Source organism: Haliaeetus albicilla, chromosome 15 (genome assembly GCF_947461875.1).
Source record: "Haliaeetus albicilla chromosome 15, bHalAlb1.1, whole genome shotgun sequence".
Taxonomy (NCBI): domain Eukaryota; kingdom Metazoa; phylum Chordata; class Aves; order Accipitriformes; family Accipitridae; genus Haliaeetus; species Haliaeetus albicilla.
In genome coordinates, this window is record NC_091497.1 from 20,248,409 (window position 1) to 20,266,443 (window position 18,035).

Below are 18,035 nucleotides of genomic sequence, written 5' to 3' on the forward strand. Positions count from 1 at the left end.
AATCCTGTCTCCAACTGTAGCCAAAAGTATATGTTTTGAGGAAAGCAAGAAAACCTTCTGCATACACTGTATTTCTCCCTAATCCTCTGCCACTAGTGTTCAACTATTTCTACCTCAAGGATTTCCTAAACTGGATGTGGTTTCTATTTTTTAAGTAATTCTCAAATTTATCTCTGAGCTTTTTCAGTCTCCTTTTGAACCCATGTAAAGTTTTAGCATCTGAAACATCGTTCGGTAATGAGTTCCAAAGGACCCCTCTTTGCTCATCATTAATGAGAAGCTGTGCGCAGCAAATCACAAAAATTTTTGTATACATGAGGGTTACTAACAATCATAGTAAAATCACGGACTGCAGTGGAATAATTCAAGATATATATGAAGTCTAAGCAGCAGCTGCCTTATATCATATAATACAATACCTCTTTGAAGGAATTTATAACTGCTTTCAAAGTTGTTCTCAAAGGACACTGATACATTTCCAGGCTAGCAAAAAACCTAAGGACTTAACAAGAGTAAATAGCTTCTTAGGTACTCAGCATAATAGCCATCACAGAATTTTAACATTTTGCCTTTAATAATCTTAATGTTTTAAGATTAAGGCATTCTGGCTAGCAGGAAATGAACAGGTAAAGCAAGAACGTCAAAGCGTAAGGAAAATCTTTATGATATGAGGATATGTTCGTATCACAATCTTCCCAAAGCATCCTTCAGAGGCTAATAATATTTTCTGAGAATTACTTCTTAAGAGCTGGGGCAAGAGGAACTGAAATAAAAAGATTTCTAGAGCTATAAATATAATCGTTGTACATTCCTTGCACAGTAAGAGAACAAACTTCAAAGCCTGCGTTCCAGATGTAATGAAGCTCAGAAAGGTCAGCCATCAGACTAACTTATCATTCCCGTGAGTCTCTACATGGATAATTCTACAACATCAAGACAGTTACAGTTACAAGGTGACTGGTTACAGGGCTTAAAACATTCATTCTGGAAGAACACTATCTTAGCTAAGAATGTAAAATTTTGATAACCTTATTAGGGAAGAACCAAAGACAGCTAGGCATGCCCTAGCAAGTGTGCAGTCTTCCTAACACTACTACTCACCTATTTGATCAAATCAGTTAATTAGGTTTTCTCCTTCTGTTTATTAAAACGCAGCTTGGAATCATCCATTAAGATGTAAACTCCAAATAAACCCTTCCTCAGAAGAAAAGGGAACAAGAGTAGGAGCCTCCCTAATCATTTCAGTAGAAATACAGGATGCATAGAATTGTTTTTGTTATGGATTTCAGTGCTTCTTCAAGAATCATAGAATGTTTTGGGTTGGAAGGGACCTTAAAGATCCAACTCCCCTGCCATGGGCAGGGACACCTTCCACTAGACCAGGTTGCTCAAAGCCCCATCCAACCTGGCCTTGAACACTGCCAGGGATGGGGCATCCATAAACTCTCTGGGCAACCTGTTCCAGTGCCTCACCACCCCCACAGTGGAGAACTTCTTCCTTACATCTAACCTAAATCTGCCCTCTTTCAGTTTAAAACCGTTACCCCTCATTGTATCACTACACTCCCTGACAAAGAGTCCCTCTCCATCTTTCCTTAGGCCCCCTTTAAGTACTAAAAGGCCACTATAAGGTCTCCCTGGAGGCTTCTCTTCTCCAGGCTGAACAACCCCAACTCTCTCAGCCTGTCCTCATAGAGGAGGTGCTCCAGCCTCTTGATCACTTGTGTGTCCCTCCTCTGGACTCACTCTAACAGGTCCATGTCCTTCTTATGTTGGGGGCCCCCAGAACTGAATGCAGTGCTCAGGTGGGGTCTCATGAGAGTGGAGTAGAGGGGGAGAACCACCTCCCTCGAACCGCTAGCCACGCTGCTTTTGATAACAGCCCAGGATACAGCTGACTTTCTGGGCTGCGAGTATACATTGCCAGGTCATGTTGAGTTTCTTGTCAACAAACACCCCCCAAGTCCTCCTCCTCAGGGCTGCTCTCAATCCATTCTCCACCCAGCCTGTATTTGTGCTTGGGATCATCCTGACCCATGTGCAGGACCTTGCACTTGGCCTTGCTGAACTTCATGAAGTTCAGACGGGCTCACCTCACAAGCCTGTCAAGGTCCCTCTGGATGGCATCCCTTCCCTCCCGTGTGTCAACCACACCACACAGCTTGGCATCGTCGGCAAACTTGCTGAGGGTGCACTCAACCCCACTGCCTGTGTGTCAGAAAGATTCTGAACTTCCAAGAGGGTGTCCTTCAGCGATTTCCAAGACATTCATGGAATTTTATCCTTTTAGCTGCACCTTGTACTTAACTTTGTCATCAGGAGAACAAGATGAAGGTAGTTTTTATGGGAAATGTGTAGTAGTTACTTTGACTAGGGGTGAAATCTAGACAAGGTCTAATAGTGACAGTAAAGGGCTCGGCTTTATTTTGACAGAAATCCTAAGAGTTATCAAAATTACATGTACACATCATACTATAGAAGTCGTAAATGAATACAGAAGCAGCAAATTATTATTACCAAAAAAAGTATTTTAGAAAACACTAATGAAGTTAATTTAAACTGAAGATTTAAAGTGGTAGTAATTTTCAAGACCTACATAGCTCTTCAAGGGATTACAAAGTGCTTCATATACAAAAGTAGCAAGGAGTAAAGGGCTATAACAGTAGTTTTTAATATAGGGTTATGGCAACTTTGGCAAAGAAATATTTTGGCCAGAAGTTTTCAGCATGGTTTTTTTTTTATTATTCATTATTTAAATCCTCATTTTATACAAATATTCTTGAAGAGATAACAGGCCCTTATTTAAATATTAGCAGTAAGTCCAGCACACAAATACACTGACTTAATCATTTTAAGAGCAGAATTCTGTCACTGCAGTCAGCAACATCCGGATTATAGACACATGTTAATAGAAGGGACAAATAATTAATTTTAATGTTTCCATTAACAATTAATGTATAATGTAATAAATACTAATAAGATTCCTGCATACTCAGCAGAGATTCTAAATGCAAAGTAGAACATTTATTTATTCAGTAAATTTATCCAATTATCTTCTCATCTAAGATAGTCCTCTAGGCTTGTCTGCAATTAATTAGAAGATATAGGGATCTTAATTTCATCTAATTTAAACACACATTTTATGAACAGGATTGATCACCTCTTTCCATCACCTACAAAGTTTAAAAGAGATGACTAAAATCAGATAGCATTTATCTCACCTCCAAATAAATTCTAAAAAGTACCATAATTACAAAGAACAAAGAAAACAGGGGTAAAAAAAAGACTCAAATTATAAAGATAAATGGATAGACTAAAAGAAGTCTCCAAAATGTATACACAGCTTGCAGCTGACTGGAAAGAAAGGCATTAAATAGGTAAACACAAACACACAGAGAACTTTTTGCACACTTTTTTTAACCTACAAAGCATAGACAACTGCTATCAAGAAATGTCAATGACTTATTCTATTTTGCTTTTTATTTGAGAAAGGCATTTCTAAATAGAAACACTAAAAATACTCCTAAAGGTATTTTTACCTGTAGCAGATTGTCCATTAAAAATCTCAGAGTTTTAAATAGCTGAGCTATATACATCAATCCAGAAAGGTTTAAATGATAATCCAAAATCCTTTGAAATGTTTATAGAAAAACCTAAGGCTCTAAACTATTTTTTATAGCCATCATCCTGACTTTACTCAACCCAACTATAAAATAACGTTGTTTAAAAATGCTCTTTCATCATCTGTGCATATTCAAATAAGAAAAAAAAAGGTACATACTTAAAAATATCCTATTACCTCATAGACAGAGGCAGGAATTTAAACCTCCCATTAGCTTTTAAAAAACTGATTTTTTTTTTTTATAAATAGTGCCCAGTGCAAAGTTGGAGGAATAGTATTGCCATAACACAATTTTCTTGGATATTCTTTTTCTGTTTACTCCACACCTATTTTGTTTCTCTTCGTTTTTTCTACACTTCTCATTTTATCATTACAAAGACAGGAAAAGAAAAATCACCTTAAGTACATCATTTGAGCAGCAATCAACTGTAACAGAGTACAGGTTTTTTTGTCACTAAGAAAAACAAGATTTTGTAAAATCAAACTATCTATGGATTTCCCTTGTGTTCCCAGTAATTCTGGAATTTTTAAACCAGTTTCCGTTGATAAAGCTGCGCTGTATGGTCCTCGAAAATTACATTATACTCCTTAAAGTTTAAAGGAAGTGAACAATCAAAGGCAGGAGATGGCTCTTGTAGGAATCCCCTGAGGTGAAGTGCTCTTGTATGAGTTCACCCCATATTAGACCTTAGAGTCCACTCTGAACAAAGGAACCATTTCAGTTTGATGTTGCACCTTTTATGAAACTAGAAAATTTAACCAGTTGGAAAAAAGCAATAGGAAACCAGGATGCATTTGTTCTACTTTTTGGTGCTGGGTTTTTTTGTTGTTTTGTTGGGTTGGATTTTTTCAGCAAGGAGAAGTGGGTAACAGATTAACAGTCAATAGTTTGAAAATAAGACTCCAGGACTATTCAAGAGAAGGAAAAGTTGGAACATAGTTAGTATCTACACTTTACTATGTAGTGGACGATAGACCTCTTACAGAACTGCTCTCCTCATTCAACTCATAGACACTTTCAATTGAGGTAAAATAGCTTTAAAATTAGAAAAAAGTCTTAGTCACATTACCAGCAGTTTAAAACAAAGTGAAAATGTTTCCATCTGGTCATATTTTTTTTAGAACGTGTGTGACATTGACCATAGTTTAATGCAAAATATAGAATCAGTTAAGTTTTTTCATTGTCACAGGTAAACGAAACATGGATTCTCACACAGAATTTACAGCTATGTAATAGCAAAGAGAGCAACAAAACTCACATCCTGACATCACGGTGATCTACTTTGAGGTTGAAACAGCAGATTCTTTCTCATAACTCTTTCCTGAATATTATCACTGCGGTATTTTCTTGACATCTGTAAACAGCTGTTTACAAAAAGCTATCACAAACATCAGTAAGAAAAATGAAAATAATTGCACTTGACTAGAAAATTGGGTATTAGTTACACTTCTGATCACAAGATTTGCCAGGGGCTTTATTTAACCACCATTCAGGCCAGTCAACATTCCACATACTTCTGAAGCTTTCAAACATGTTTGTTTATACAGATTATGATACCAGTGGTAACTACGATGAGTCACCTTGTTTTCACTAAAGTAGAGCTAGCTGTTATAATCACTTAAATATAGAATTGGACAGCACAGGTATTCCTTTATCTTTTGGGTTTCTAATGATATTAGAAAATTTCTTTGTTCCACAGAACTGCCACATGTCAGTGAACAGTAAATTCAGAATTTGGGGTCTTTTAAATTAAGGCATTTATTCATCATGCCAGTTTGTTACTTCGCAGTTCATTTAGGTAAATGATTTGAAATGTGGAAAAAAAATAAAAATCAGTCTTGACACCTGTACAGTGGTTACAAGTGAAGCAGTTTTAAAGAGACATCCCTACATTTTAATGAAGGGAAGTATGGATTTTCCATTTTCCCAAGCAGAAGTTTTTTCTCCGAAAAAGCATAATCTTCTGAGGAATAATCTACTACTATGAACTCCAAAAACTAGTATTAATCAACTTATTAACTTATTTAAATCAAGGAAAAGAGAGTTTTACTTAATTGGAGAGCTTATCACTAGAGAAACCTACTGGTGGACAGAAGCATGAGTGTGTTAAACAAGATGACAACAAATGGCATATTACTAACTTTCTTTTTTTCCCCATCTAAAGCTTACATTTTAAAAATCTTCCTATATTTCTGATTGCAGGGGAACTTCCCTCCTCAAAAAAAAGCAACAATACAAAAAAAAAATGACACATTATATGAGTGGGAATACAGCAGAACAGAAAAAATATTTTCTCCATGGTTCTTAAGCTTAAAAATAAATGTGTTAAGAACTATAAAGTTGACATTTTCATTAAAAACAAGAAAGCGTATACTCAAAATTATCATACACCAGACCTATTTTCCAGAAGAGCTTCCAGTTAGATATGAACTCCCCACATATCATAGTAAGTCTTATCACAGTGAAAGATAGGATTCCCATTGGAAAGAAACACATGGTTGATTCACATTAGCATTATATTTTGACTCAGGAGATCAGTTTTGAAGCAAGTTTCCTGATTGCCCCCACTTAAACAGCTTTGATTTCCACATTTGATTTGCATTGTGGAGTCACCATCTCAGAGTTCGCTAACTGAATTCTTTTGAAAATCCAAGAACATCTACAATGCACTCTAACCACTAAAAGGCATTTAGCACCCTTGGGCTCATTCAGCCTGAACTAGAATTAATCTGAAGTCAAACCCCTGAAACTCAGCATGGATATCAAGTCCTCTGACCCATCTCGTTTACTCTATAACTACCCCTATTGTTTCACACCACTAGTTAGCAATGACATTTTTTCAGTCCTTAGGCAACACTATTTCTTCAGTAATATCACCACCGCAATTTAGGAGTTATACATAAAAATTAAAAGCTTTAATTAATTTGTGCCTATGCTTAAGTTAACATTTTAATAGATTACTACTTGTAATTAGAAACAATTCCAAGCAAAAAAAGTTCACATGCAGTACTTTGAGTAGATGACTAGGTAGCACAGTTGGTTAATGAACTGACTTTTCATTTTAGAAAAAAGATTTGGATTAAACAATTAATCAAGTCCAAAATTAAGGACACATGACAAACTTACCCTGAATAGCTTTGATTACTGTCCATAGTTTTAAATGACCTCATAATTTACTATAGCTAATATTCTAAATTTACAAAAAGTGAAGAAGGTAAGGTGCTGTAGAACAGGATAGTAAGACTGTAACCAGGCAGAAAATCAACCAGTTTCCTTCTCCATATCAACAGAATTGTACGTTTGTACAGACACTATATTTTATACATAGAATATGAAAGACTGGGAAGAGATAGCAGTACAAAAAGAAGCATGTAGCAAGCGTAACTGTTCGTGACTACTGCTCTCTGTCCACACTTCACAAAAACTATTAATTGAAGTCATCATACAAGATAATTTTCTACATTCAACTAAAGAAAAAAACCCCAACAGAACAGGTTCAGAGTTTGACCACTGCCACTGTACAGTATGAAATCCACATTCTTATCACAAGAAGCATAATTATGTTTGCTCTTCTTTACAGGATTGTAGAAGAATAATCAAACTTTCATATTGTTACTGCACTGGTAATGGAAAAAAAAATTACTACTAGAATTAAATCTGTAACTTCATGTAAATAAAATGTTTGTAATTCAATTTATTCTTTATAAGCAGAAAGCCAAAGCAGTCATTTCTCCTACCTAAAGCTCCTTAGATATCTAAAGGTATAATTTTTTTATATGCATTTTAAACGATACTTACTGTTCTAAGAGTTGATCATATTTTCTTAAAGCATCCTTTTCAGCAGTAACTGCTCTTTCTTTTTCAGCAACAGCATTATCTCTCGCTTCTCTCAAATTTCTGAAGGAAACAAAAGTTATTCTGTCAAGAATCTGTTAGGAAAAAGACTGTTTTGCTTGATGAATTACTACTGACTGATCTTAACTTCAGTACTACCTTCTTCAATTCTCATAGAATGATAGAGGGGTCTGTCTGTCTATATGCCTATTCATTACAGAGGCTTTACTTCAGATTACTGTCATATATACCAGCAAAGTTTCCAGTTCTGAAATTCTAAAAACAATGATCAAGCCACCTATTTATACGTAGAAATATATGAATAATTCTAGAATACTAGAACTATAAATTACTTATTTTTTGTAGGAATTAAATAAATTCTAATAATTTTGCTTGGTACTTCACTAATAACTAGGGAAATGCTGTCGTCCTAGTTGAGATGATTCACAACTTCTATGATAGAGCAGGAACAGATTAGCTAGGCATAAAAATCCTCCTTCCACATACAACTAATTGGATAGTTACTCTGATATATAGGTTATTGTATACCATTGGTGTCTCCTTCTGGCTTCTATTGCTGGCATCATTTTTGATCTGCACAGAACCATAAAATAATACAAACATTTTATTGTAAACAATCTATACTTTTTCATTTTTTTAACCAAGAATCAGTCAACACTTGCAAACTACCTCATTATTATTTCGCTGACACAAATGAGAATAGTATGATATGAAGAATAATACATATAGTATTTGTGTCAAAAATTATACAGGTATTAATAGTCTGTTAATCTGTAGTCTGCCTGTAGCATAACATTGCAATAAACTGTACCAAGTGGAAGTACTGCTTAGATAGTGCTTATAAGCTGTATCTCCACTATTTAGTGCAACACAGTAACAGCCAATTTGCAAAGCAAACAGTGGTTGTTGAGGACCAGACACCTATGTTATGACTGTTTTCGAGGATTTTACTCTACTCCTGGTTTGCTCCTGCAACTTGAACGCTCACTAGCATTTGGAATATATTAGAGACTCCTTTCAATTTCGTTTCATCTAAAAGGAATCCCATTCATGTGCTACAAATGTGAACACAATACCACAAATCCAAGCACAAACTGTTAGGCAAGCAAAAATGTGGCAAGCAGCAATGACTAGGGGGTTTCACTTCAAAACCACATTCTTCATCTGAACTAAACTGTTAATGTAGATGCAACCAAGCTCTTCCCACTGAAGTTGTTTCTTCCCCCCTCTCCCACAGGAACTTTCTGACTTAAAGCAAAGTGAAATTATGGTCTCAGGCAAATTTTGAAGAAAAGAGAAAAGTCAAGATATAGAGGTAAGTAGAAAATTATTAAGCCCATGTAAATGTTATCCTAGGTCATTTTAGCCACACTAATGGTGTATCAATTTTGGATGAAAGACTATGTTCTAGGCTAAGAAAATGTTATCAATGGCACTTTCCTGAACTCAAAGTAGTTCATATGAATAGGAAATAGTTACTCATGAAGAATGAGCATCAGAATTATGTAACAGTTAACTGGCTATGAGAGAAAGATAACAAAATTTTCTTTAAAAATGGAGTTACTGGGCTACAGACTTTACCAATGAAATTCAGGGACTGATCTTGAGAGTAGATTCTTTGAAATTGACTTATACCAAAATATAAGAACATGGTAATTAATTTTGTTAACAGCATTAAGATCAAGCATACTATGTCTCAGAGTAGGAGTACAATGTTGTATTGTTAAGACTAAAGTAACAGAAGTGGGATAAAAATTAAATGGTAGGAAATATACAGCGACTCATTTAGAGAATAAACTATTTTGCCTAACTGAACAGCTAATCAACTGAAAATGCAATAGAAGAAAAAAGGACACAAGTGAGGTACTACTCAACCAACAAGATGACAATCACAGATGCAACATACCTTCTGTTGAAATATTTTGAACAGAGCTAGGAAACACACTAGCGATGCTGCCAGTTTTCAGATGGTGTGACTGAGATTTTAAATGAGGTAGAGAACCTGACAGCTGCGTGTACAGGCCATACAGACCATCAGGTATCTAGCAAGCCTATCATACAAGTGAAAGTACCCTTCTAAAATAGGACAGAGATACTACCTACAGATTCATGAACAGGTATGGGGAAAAAAGGTGGGATGAGGGCAGGGGAGGGGAAGAGGAAGCACAGAGGCACATATATTAGCTTTTGAAGTAAACCTCTTAGCAACTGCTATTTGTTGCACTTCAGTTCACAGCCCTAAACTATTCTAGAGCGCGCAAACTGGATTCCAGTCAGATTGAACGAAGTCAGAAGATCTGCTCGGGGGGAGCATCTAACATGCTCAAAACTACTAAGTTGTGTTTGATCTATGGGAACATACTACAGCTAATCCAAAGTCAAACCTCATGCAGACATTCACATGCCCTGTGAACTCACTCATGCTTGCTAATACAAATATAGCCAATGCCTACTACAACCAAACAAGTGAAACTGATCTCAGATAAATTAAGAATGAAAGCATCACTTTTTTATTGGTTGTCACTGCCTGTCCCATCCTCCTCCCACCCCCCATTTTAGCTTCTTGAACTGACTCAGCCAAGTGTAAAATAAGTGCCAATAAATTCAAGGGAAGCATCAGGCTTTGCAAAGTGGTAAGGAGTAAGAGCAACTGAGTATTAGATTAGCTTAGCTGTAGTACCATTCTATGCTTTGAGCCTGAAGATGAAACCAGCACCTTAGCTTTATTTTCAGTCACAAGCAGCATCTCACCACATCACACAAATTCATTGCAAACTGCTTTGCTCACAATTTGGGGTTCCATTTGTCTCGCCAATGAGGGGCACCTCAGACTGGGAAGCACTGTCTTATGGTGGAATTTTTTAGTATTTTGCAGAAATAGCATACGCTACAAATCCCTTTTTTTGCAAAATATGAAGTCAAATCTAAGGGATTTACATTTCAGAAGTAATTATTTCAAAATGAGGAACAAAACTTCTGTAAATCGGTTCCAGATACAAATGAAATATCTTTCAGCAGCTTTCTCAATGATACACAGCCCCTTGTCAAAGCTCCATGAAAGGTGGAGGTTTAAATTCATACTTTGTAATTCAAAATAGATTTGCATACAGGAAGTGGTGTGGATGTATATGTCTGTGTGTATATATTTTACTCACACTTGCAAAACTACACAATGATGTAATTTTTTTTAATTAGAACCTTCCAGTTGACTGGAAGACAGACAGCAGGAGTCATGTTCTTTTTTCACTCTTCTGAGCAGTAACAAAACTACCTATTAGAGGAACAGATGCTGATGCCACAAATATCTTTTAACTACAGTCATTTCCTTCTCCACACAAGACACTTTCAGGACATCTACAATGAAGTTATAATGAATTATTAAGCACTCTTCCCATTTTAAAGGGATAAAAAGGGCAAAAAACAAGCTCAAAAGAAATCCAAAAGTCCAAATCCTTAGATCCCTAAAGGCTTATGTATGTGCCTAATTCTGCATCTAATCCCACGGAATTCAACAAGATGACACACATACAAAATTCGATATGCAGGTCTTTGCGGGACTAGGATCTTCTTCAAAAGAGGATTTTATAATAATTTACAGGAAATAAATGCTTTTTTGAATCATAATGCCATAAACAATCTCAAATAGATTTATTTTAGAAGGCCTAAGTCTTATTGGTTTCCCTCATTTTTTCTGCTTTACTTTCTGCATCAACACTTTTTCTTCTGATTTCCTGGCAGTTTCAAGATTGCCTGTATAGCATAACAGGTAAACCAACACATTTTGTATTAATTAACTAACACCGTACATCTGAACAAACTTCAAACCACTGATGTTTATCTAGAACATGAATTTTAATAATACTTTTCATTGACAATGTTGGATGTCCATTATTTAATAACAATTACAACACTATATATTCACTGTATAATTTCACTTTAGTTTTTACAGGATTCTCCTCACTTTTATAATTGAACTTAAATTCTCACATTTTGATTACCTCTCAAAGAGCCAGTCAACTGGGATTATACCTAAGCACAAAACATTTTGTCAGTTTTGCCCTAATTAGGTTATTGCCTGCAACTTATCTACCTGTTTTCACGTTCATACATCTCTTTTGAAGTGCTTCTTAGTTGCTCAATTTCTTGATTTGTTTTCAACCTTATTTGCTCCAACTCTTCATGCAGTCTCTTTTCATATTCTGTTTTATAGTGGTCTCTGTAAGTAAAGAAACACACAACATGGGAATTTAAAATTAATTGCACTGGCCAAAATATCAAAACTTCAGGTACAGCTGTACAGGTAGAGTAGAGCACTTCTTGACTTTACATTTTAATTCTTACTCACTTTCCTCCCAAATTGCTTGAAATAAATATTAGCCTATGTTGTTATGCAAACTGAGTGAAAATCAATCAGGAATGAATAATATTTAGTTGGGAATAAATAAAAGCTTTCTTTAAAAGTTTTTTAAAGTAATTCAACATTGATTAATCATACAACATTATTGCTTAACATTCTTCCAGAAATTCTTTGTCAGCCTCTACATGAGTGTTTGTTTACATTAATTAACCACTTAAAAAAAAATCCTCACTTTCCAAAGTTTTCTAGCTTCTTCATCACTGAGTAAGAGTTGATCAACTTGCTAACTTGCAATACTGCCACGCTACTCCAAGACTTTGTTGTGTACTATTTGCACCTCATATGGGGAAAAAACATCACAAGAAACATTGAAGATTACATGCTGTAGACATTTGTGAAGTCGAAAAAATCCAAGATTTGGGAATTTATTCTGTCAGTGTGACATAAATTAATTAAAATACACACTTAAGTTTTTAAGAAGCAGATATCAGAAGATTCCAGGATGAAAGAGTTTCATTTCAGAGTAATATTGACATCTTTTTGTAACTTTGGAAGCCCATGACAGATTGTAGGGAATCCCACAAAGAATTTCTCCTACAAAACTACAAAAAAAGACTTATGTTGTAAGTACTTAACAGCTAAGGAATGTCAAAATTTTATAGCACCTAGTTAATGTTCAAGACTAATCAATCAGCAATGAGGAACTGCTAGAAGGTACATGTTTATGAAGAAATGTGCATTTACAACTGTAAAAGGTCTTAGATTTCTTCCAACTTCCAATTATGCGATAGCTTCTAACTTTAGAAATTAGCACTTCAGCTGGCCAAAACCTCCTTCACATTAACTAAAAGGCCCAAAATATTTAAATGTCAGAATGCTTGCTGTCCAGGTTTTCCTGTTTTCTTTTTATTGAGACACTGAATTTCAGTTGACCCTACAAGGTAAAAGTAAATTTATCTCCTCTCCTTCCTCAACTGCACCACACTACAGCAAAATATTTACGAAGATCTTTGATACAATGAAGAAGTTTATAATAAAAAACCAACAAGAACAAATAAAACACAGTAGTGGAATGTAAGGTCCCCATTATAAACTTTTTGTGTTCTTTACACATTATGTGGCTCCATACGTAGGAAAAAAAAAAAAGAGAATGCTGACAATCAGGACCTCAGGATACAATTCTGAAGTTCAGAATCAATAAGCATTACCCTTTTCTTGGTACTTGGATAATTTGCTATTACCATTACTACGTGCCAAAAAGAAACTGCTGTCACTGCAGAAATTACATGTTCTTTCCCACGGCAAGACTGCTAAAAGTCAGGAAGGTTCACTGAAAAAATTAGAGCAATTTGGAAAAGTCTTGAACACCCACAGTGATGGCACCAGAAGACAGTTCAAAGTGACACTTATCTTTATGATGACTAAAATAAACAAATGGTATAGTAAAAGGCATATTCCGAGTATACAGCTTGACTGCCCTGCCAATGCCTTTTAATAAACAGCAAATGAATTGCTGCTGAAGCAAAGAACCATCATTTGTGATTTTTATTCCTGACCTACTGTTATAGTCTTTTGCTTGAGCAGTAATTAAAAATGTTTTTGCCTTATCAAGTTGTTTTGTTTTCTTCAGGCTGCAGGCTTTAATGAACTTCTTTCCAGGCCTATTATTCATAAGGCTTTATACTGCAAAGAAACTAAATGATCTAAGCATCTCAATGCAACTATGGATTGTGTTTTAAGATTAAAACATATAAAGGGAAATCTTTTGTGTTGGTCTGTGCTTACACATAGATTCCCAAGAACTATAGCTATGAGCTGCTGCCATTCATCTTCCCACAATCTCAACCTATTTTGAAGCGTGCCTTTTTAATTGGCAAGTTAAGCCCTCAGTTTCCTAAGGTGTGTAATTTCCTAACTGCAGTACCCCAATGCCAGCAGTTCTGATGGTGACCAGAAAGTGAATTATTCTTTATTCCTGAAAATAGATACTTGGGTTTGTTTTCATCATCTTCATTCCTGAACTACAGCAACCAAAAGAGATCCAGATGTGAAGCAAGCATTAAAAAGCCTCAAATTCTTCAAAAGGTAGCAAATAGAAGCTTATTACCCAAACTGATGTCACCTCCAGGTAGCACTGAGGACTGTAGAGTGTCCATTAGTTGGTATAGTTTTCTCCTGCTCTACTTTTGTACCCCTCTAATTTACCTAACAAAAAAATTGGATTCTGTAGAGGTCTCTATAAGAAACCTAATACCGTACATATTTGACCTAAGAGATGGATGGTTTAAATTGCTGAATAGACAGGATTCCTGTACATGTATGTGAGAAAATATAAAGAAGGAACAGCTTCTGCAATACTGCAGATCACATGCAGGTTTTAAAGCACTTTACAAAAGGATACCATTACCTCCATTTTACAAAAGAAACCTTTCATGAACATTTTTACATTTTACATTACATTTTTACATTATGAAATGACTTATTCAAAGTTCATCAGCAGGTCAGCAGTGGAACCTTGAATAAAACCTAGACTGCCCAAGCTGCAGTGCAGTCCTACACATGCTGCTCAATACACTACACTGTCTTCTCTGCTATGCTGTATTATCGCTGCAAAAGACAATAATGGTCACTAGAGGAGAGCAGACATACCTGCATTATTCATTACAGTTAATATCTGTCCTATGAAAATTATCATCATGAAAAGAGTCACCAATACCAATGATGTCAAGAGAGAGATTTGGTAACAGTACAGAATCCCAATGACAGTATCGAGACCTCTAACAGCAAAGTAAGAGTCACAGAATTTCTCTTTAGTTGGTATCAAAATGCAGAAGACAGAGACCTCTGATATTCCAGCAGACAGTGAAGCAGGCTTGCACAGTATCCCAAACTGTGGTAGAGGCAAGCTACACGTCTCTTTCTGGGTTCCCCAAATGGAGACAGCTCTGTAAAAGTGCCTCTATATCATTGTTACAGGATAAGGATTTCACAGTGTTTTTCTAGAAGTAGGAATCTAGCTACAGGAGTCACTGTTTACAAGCACATTTGTAGAGAAAGACTGCTCAGACCTACGTCTTTAAAACCCCATGTAAAAACAAGTCTTAAAAATTTATTTAAAATGCAAAGTTCCAGGTGAACATAGTTCTGAGATATACACATGTAAAACAAATTAAAAAAAAGTTTAAGTGACTGCACTGAAAGGAAAAACAGCATTAAAAACACTGCTGATATTGGCTAGAACTCCATATTATTATTTCCATTTAGATAACAATTTGTCTTTTAGTTGTATTACAGGAGAGTCATATTAGCACACTTCATGGTAGTTATACAAGGACACAAAATTCATAGATGCTGTTTGCAGTTCCATCTTCTTGATTCAAACCAAAGGAAGCAGCTGAAGAGAAGCTGAACCTACTTCATGCTCTAAGCTTATTCATTCAATTCACAGTTTGTTTTTGGTTTTTTCTTATTAAGGACAGTACTAACCAAACCAATAGTTTTATGTTCATTAGTGAAGTACATACAGGCAAATACTTGATGTTATTTTGGGAATATATACTGAAATGATATTTTTTGGCATCTAAACGTAGGGAAATAACATGAACCGGATAACCTTGAATTCTGAATTAGAAAAATCTAAATGTGGTTTGAAATTGGACAACGCTCTTAGTCATGTGATTTACTTTTAGATAGTCCTGCAAAGAGCAGAGAGGTGGACTCGATGCTCCTTATGGGTCCCTTCCAGCTTGAGATATTCTATGATTCTATGAAATTTTGTTGTAGAGCATTACATATGTAGCAAGATATGTATCTGAATAGCGTAGTGTTTCCTATTCAACATGTCATACATATATGTATATCAATTCAAGTAACATCAGGATTTGACACTATTTACCACTCTGGCTAGCATACAGTGATCAATCTAATTCTCAAGGCTACATTTAGAGAATCTGTATTCAAACTTGAGATATGAAAGACTGATAGCTCTAATAGTTGATAAGAAACATGCAATGTCCTATTTTAAACATTTGTGAAAATTAAATATATTTATTTTATTCTGCAATAATCGTTCAGATTGTCTTTCAGATGCTCCTGTTTTTAATAAAGGTCATTTCGGGTGGGTGGGTAGGGAGTAAGATGTGTAACACATGCACTTCAAAGAGTTTTCCTCTCTTTTGTAAATAATTATAGTTACCTCCATAAATTTCTATATACACCTAAGAGAACAGTTGCCATAAACTTTCAATGCTGATGTCTTCACTACTATGGTCTTATATCAAAGGTTTAAAAAAAATAATAATTTGCTGATACACATTGAGACTCAACAAAAGTGTTCTGTTTCTAGTTACACAAATATGGACTAGCTTTCTGAAAGTTAAAATTATTTTTAATTAAACAGGATTTGTGCAAGAAACAAAGGAATATAGTTCAATAACTTGTCTATTGATAGAAGTGAACACACATTAACTTACCTGGATGCAACGTATTTTTCATACATTTCTTCCCTAGCTTTTTTGGCATCCTCTAGCTGAATCTGAAGTCTTTCAAGACGATCTTCTTCATGTGCACAGCGAACACTAAGCTCCATGTTCTGGCGATTAAGATAATCTTTATCTTTTTGCAACAAACTGAGAGATTGTTGTATGGTTGCCAGCTATAAAAGGCATTAAAAAGAACACTTTAACATGAACTTCAAGGTAAGTATTTAACCTATGTACACATATTTACGATTTCATTTTAACTCTCTTCTGTCAAGTTACCTGAACAAAAAAACTCTACACTTATGTTTAATGTAAGTTGGTGAAGCTTTATGCTGAAAAAAGACTTCAATAAAATTATAATTTTATGAGTTTCAATGACTTATTTCTGGTAGTTGGCAACTGAAAAAGAGGTAGAGTGTCCCTTAATCTACCTCAGTATCTAAATAGTACTGAAGTATTGAATAGTGATAGTACTGAATAGTACTAAGTCAGAAATACTGATGTCAAGTCCTGGTGCCAATCTATCATCATACTGGCTACAACATTCTCAGAAACAGAAGTAAAAAGTTTAAGGGCACCAGAGTTGTTATTGCTCCGTAAAGAAATGGTGAAACTGGTAGTTCTGGGGCTGAAGTATATATCATGATTGTTGTGGACAAGGTAATATTTCAGGCCAGCACCAAGGGCAAAGAGGGTTATGCATGCCTTGTTTTGACTTTCATTTAGCATGGTGTTGCTACAGAAGGCTGAACTGATGCCAAAACAGAAACATGAATATCTTGTGAGTCTCTGTAATGGCCTTCCCAATCACCAAATCTTTACTCCTCCAAGAAGAAAGTGGTGCGGGAGAGAGTAGTCTCCATCTACTTGAGGTGAACATTGTCAGAGAACAGCCACAGAGCATAATGGCACTGGTGCAGAGTGGCCCAACTCATTCATGATAGCAAAACAGTTTTATCACCTTAAATAATTTTACTGTTTAAAGTTCCTGAGGATGTCACATGCCAAGTTCAAAGAATGATAAATTAATAGCTTATCAGAAATATGTCCCCCAAAGCTATAAAGACATCATGTACATGTTTTAGATAGAATTCACCCTTCCTGAGTCATAAAAGAACTAAAGGTTACTTAAGGGACATACCTGAACCAAAGAAAAACTAGTTAAACAGCTGAAAATTCATACAAAAAAGAAAAAATGCTCTTAGAGGCATGCTTCTCTCCATCTGCCCACTTGCTGAGCGCCACAGAGGATGAAGTATTAATGCCTGTCCTATACTTATTTAAGAAGAAACCACAACTGTGCTCTCTTTCTCCAAGTAACAGGTTATACGTATATCCACAGTGAACACAAACATCATGGACTACATGAAGAAAGAAATCTAGGATTTACTACCCGCCTCCAACTCCTCCTCCCCTGGAATAAATGCTGTGTGAACGCTTACAACTCTGTGCTCTTCCAATCCGGAACTTGTGATACTGTATCAGCATACACAAAACCCACTATGGACCTTCCAGGAGATTCAAGTAATCACACAGTTTGAAGTGGTATTTTAGTTTATAGTGCTACTTTTATTGCCTCTCAGATTAATAAGTCTTATGAGGAGCAGCTGAGGGAGCTGGGGCTGTTTAGTCTAGAGAAGAGGAGGCTGAGGGGAGACCTTATCACTCTCTACAACTACCTGAAGGGGGTTGTAGTGAGGTGGGTGTTGGTCTCTTCTG

At 35.7% G+C, this 18,035-nt stretch overlaps 1 protein-coding gene across 5 annotated transcripts in view; it reads right to left on the reverse strand.

The window, feature by feature from the left end:
• Positions 1–18,035, reverse strand: part of PIBF1 (progesterone immunomodulatory binding factor 1) — a 123,620-nt gene that overhangs the window by 79,727 nt on the left and 25,858 nt on the right. For all 5 annotated transcript variants that reach the window (XM_069802575.1, XM_069802574.1, XM_069802578.1 and 2 more), the window contains exons 8-10: positions 16,308–16,489; positions 11,569–11,694; positions 7,422–7,520 (exon numbers count right to left, since the gene is read on the reverse strand). In XM_069802575.1, coding sequence (XP_069658676.1) covers positions 7,422–7,520; positions 11,569–11,694; positions 16,308–16,489 — 407 coding nt within the window. The remainder of the gene's footprint in view (positions 1–7,421; positions 7,521–11,568; positions 11,695–16,307; positions 16,490–18,035) is intronic.